The 3,304-nt window shown below is 43.8% G+C and overlaps 1 protein-coding gene across 4 annotated transcripts; it reads right to left on the bottom strand.

The window, feature by feature from the left end:
- Positions 1–161: 161 nt before the first annotated feature.
- Positions 162–2,792, bottom strand: LOC112284199 (clp protease adapter protein ClpF, chloroplastic). Of its 4 annotated transcripts, none has more exons than XM_073535047.2 (3): positions 1,630–2,792; positions 1,206–1,425; positions 162–677 (listed from the first exon to the last, which is right to left on the bottom strand). In XM_073535047.2, exons 1-3 carry the CDS (start codon positions 2,452–2,454, stop codon positions 586–588), a joined length of 1,137 nt encoding a protein of 378 aa, XP_073391148.1. In that variant the 5' UTR covers positions 2,455–2,792; the 3' UTR covers positions 162–585. The 4 variants fall into 4 exon arrangements, with proteins under 4 accessions (XP_073391148.1, XP_073391149.1, XP_073391150.1 ...); XM_073535048.2 differs by having other exon boundaries at positions 162–684; XM_073535049.2 differs by having other exon boundaries at positions 659–798; positions 1,630–2,791.
- Between the last annotated feature and the right edge of the window lie 512 nt (positions 2,793–3,304).

The raw sequence follows: 3,304 nt of genomic DNA on the forward strand, positions 1-3,304 counted from the left end.
TTTTCATTTTATCTTGTTTGACTAGTTTTCTATTTGACTAATTTTAGACTGAAACAAAACATTAAAAGTGGCATCATGTAAAACCTTCATAAAATTTGCATCATATACCTTCATCAATCAAATACTTCATTTTACATTTTGTATACAACTTGTACACAAACTTGCTAGATTTTGATTTTAATTACAATATGATTAATATTAGTTAGGACACACGTCAGGTGCACAAGACCCTTGGTTCATCTTGATTCTTTGTCTATGTCATGATATCCAACCTTATTTAAAAGAGACCATGTGTTTTTGTTTTTCCTTGCATTGTGTCTTGTGCATTGAGTGTTTCAAAAAAGTGTCATGCACCACACTATTTCGAAAACTGATTGCCATACCCATTTCAATTTGAAACTGGGCCGAAGTTCAACAGTGCAGCTGGGCATGCAACTTGCCTCATTCTCTAAACTCTACATCAGTCTCTTTTTCCTGTTGAATTCTGGGTATATTTGTGAGCAAGTTTAATTTGTCAACAAGTCAGTAAAAAGTTGATCATGCACCACATCCTCATTCAACTCTCCACGTCAAGAGAAACAGCCTTCAAGAGCGTGGAAGATGCAACCACACGTTGAGTCTTTCCACGCCATTTGCATTCTCATTGTCCACCATCAACGCATGAAGACAACCTGCATCTGATTCCTACACAATAGGCCTGAGAAGAAGCCCTCAGCGACAACAACAGAGCCACCATCATACAATCAACCAAGGTGGAAACTTTGGGTTCGGAAACCCACAGTTAACCTGAGTATTAACCTGTTCATCAAGTCCAGGGTTTAGAATTTCCACTTGAGGCAGAACATTAGGTGCCAAGGCCGGTAACCCACAAACTTTCACAAACAGAAAAATGTGTCGTTGAAAGTTTCAAAAACAAGCTAAGGTTTGACCAGCTTGATGAAATAAAAAGCAATGCATGGTTTGAAGGAAACTCATACACCGAGGCTGGTGATTGCGAGTTGATAAAAAACTACAGTGTAAATAATCAGAGACTCAATCAGGAGGAACCATAAATGAGAAATAGAAGTAAGAGTAGGAGGGGTGGAGATATGATGGTGTTGTGAACCATATTCATTGCCATGGTATGGTTGTTCACAACCATGTGGATGGATTGAGATATAGTGGTCAATTTGCATTACCGCTTCGCAAAGGGAGAAATCAATCACCTTCATTTTCGTCGTAAGGCAACTCATGTCGAGGTGCATCGTATTTTTCTCTCAATTGCTTACAAGCTATGAAGTCCCCCGCACCATCCATGCCATAAAAGAGAAAATATACGTATGGATGATCAAATTGTTCAAAATCGGGTTCCTCAGGGGCGACTAAATTATCCTCGGCAACATAGGTTACCATAACGGATGGCTCCTCCCGAACGTCCACCAAAACCTGCGGTAGCAAACCTAAGTTGTCAGACCAAGACCAAAAGATACGAATAGCTAATATGATTGCTAATAGCTCAGAAACCCCAGGCAATTCCATGAATTCATCAATGTGAAGTTGCGGACTCGCTAAAATCTAAACAAAGCTTCACATTTCTTGATTCAAAATAAACTAAAGAAATTTAAACCACCATTGAACTAGAAGTGGCACCTGATAAAATGGTTGATTTCGACCGCGAGGGAGTTCGTCCACACCAGCTGTCTCCGCCCATTGATCCGATTCACAGCACACAGGGTCCATGCCGCAAACTACTCCCCTGTATCCAATGACCCGATGCCTGACCTTCTGCCCTAGCCGAAATTGAAAGCTTCGCTGCTGGTAAGACAGAGCTTGGACCTGCGCTGCCAGAGACTCCGCCTCGAGAGCTGTTAACTTGTTCCTAATGGCACCAGCAGCAGCATAATCCTCCTCTGCAATCAACCTCTGCAATTCCGCTTTCAATTGCAATATTGCGATCCCTGTATCCTGTACCTCATTCTTAGAGGAATCTGATCCAGTCTTCGCCTTGCGCTGCCGAGCCATCTCCTGCTCCACCTCGGCAATCTTCTCCCTCAAACCCTGCGCCGCTTCGTACATGTCCTGGTTAAGCGCCCGCTGCAGCCTTGTCGTCAAATCAAGTTGGAAGAAAAACATCAATAGCTCTTCATTCGCCCTATTGCTCCGCTCCAGGGACGCATCTCGTTTCCTCGCCCGGCAAACTATTGCTCCTCTCTTCAAAATCACCAAATTTCTTAACCCATCCCCACCTCGTCTACATGCTACACTACTGCCCCCACTTAGTTCTACTCGACGAAGCCCCTCCAAATTCGCCAACCTACCCAAAATCCTACGATAGCTCAATGACTCCTGAATAGTCTGTGCACACGTCGGAATGCCCGAGTGCGCGGCCGTTGTCAATGCCAATGGCCTTATCCCCATGGCCGACGAACTGGTTCCACCACTTGCTAACCCTAATTGCACCGAGGAAGACCCCATTGGCCCTTTCCCCTCAACACCACCCACTTCTTCAGCTCCAGGATTGATTCACCCTACAATTGAACGTTTCCGCAAATATCCAGCTCGGTCAGATCACCGAAACTCCAGAAACAGACTCCAATTCAGCCCAGCTCAGCCCAGTCCTCAAACAAAACACCTTTCAATAGTGGGGTTCATATCCACAGAGCTATTCCATTTGGAGCGGCGTCACCCAGACAAAGATGAGACCCACAAAGGGCAATCTGAGCAGCGTTGCTGTCCCGTCACGAACCTGATAAGCGAGAGAAGAAAGGAGGGATGGGGGAAGTGGGAATGGCCATCAGGCTCGGGGGAGAGGTGGGGGGGGGGGGGGGTGTGTGGAGAATCGTGGCCCCATTATTGTCGTGGGCTCTTCTTCCACTCAACCGCTCTGCCAAGGCTCAAGAATTGGCTGGCTGCTGAGGCGTGACCACCGCGCATCAAACAACCCAAAACAACACGGATGGATGGATGAATATATCGAATGGATGGACGAATGGATGGACGAATGGACACAATAGATGAATATATTGAAAGAATGGATGGATGGATAGATATAATGGACATAATGGATGGATAGGTAGATGTAATGGAGATAATAGATGGATGGATGTATATAATAGATGGATGAATGTATATAATGGATGGATGGATGGATATTATGGATAAATATAATAGATATAATGGATAGATGGATATAATGGATGAATGTATGGATAGATGGATGCATGGGATATAATAGATATAATAGATATAATAGATGAATGCACAGATATAGTAGATAGATGGATGCATGGGATATAATAGATATAATAGATATAATAGATGAATG

This window comes from Physcomitrium patens, chromosome 7 (genome assembly GCF_059467195.1).
Source record: "Physcomitrium patens ecotype Gransden chromosome 7, ASM5946719v1, whole genome shotgun sequence".
Lineage (NCBI taxonomy): Eukaryota > Viridiplantae > Streptophyta > Bryopsida > Funariales > Funariaceae > Physcomitrium > Physcomitrium patens.

Bases quoted from the DNA above. Each gene is read 5' to 3' on its own strand.
- LOC112284199 (XM_073535047.2), bottom strand. From the start codon at position 2,454: ATGGGGTCTTCCTCGGTGCAATTAGGGTTAGCAAGTGGTGGAACCAGT. The intron at 1,426-1,629 runs GTGCCACTTCTA...TTGCTACCGCAG, and splicing joins GAAATCAACCATTTTATCAG to GTTTTGGTGGACGTTCGGGA. The intron at 678-1,205 runs GTGATTGATTTC...TGTAGGAATCAG, and splicing joins GCCTTACGACGAAAATGAAG to ATGCAGGTTGTCTTCATGCG.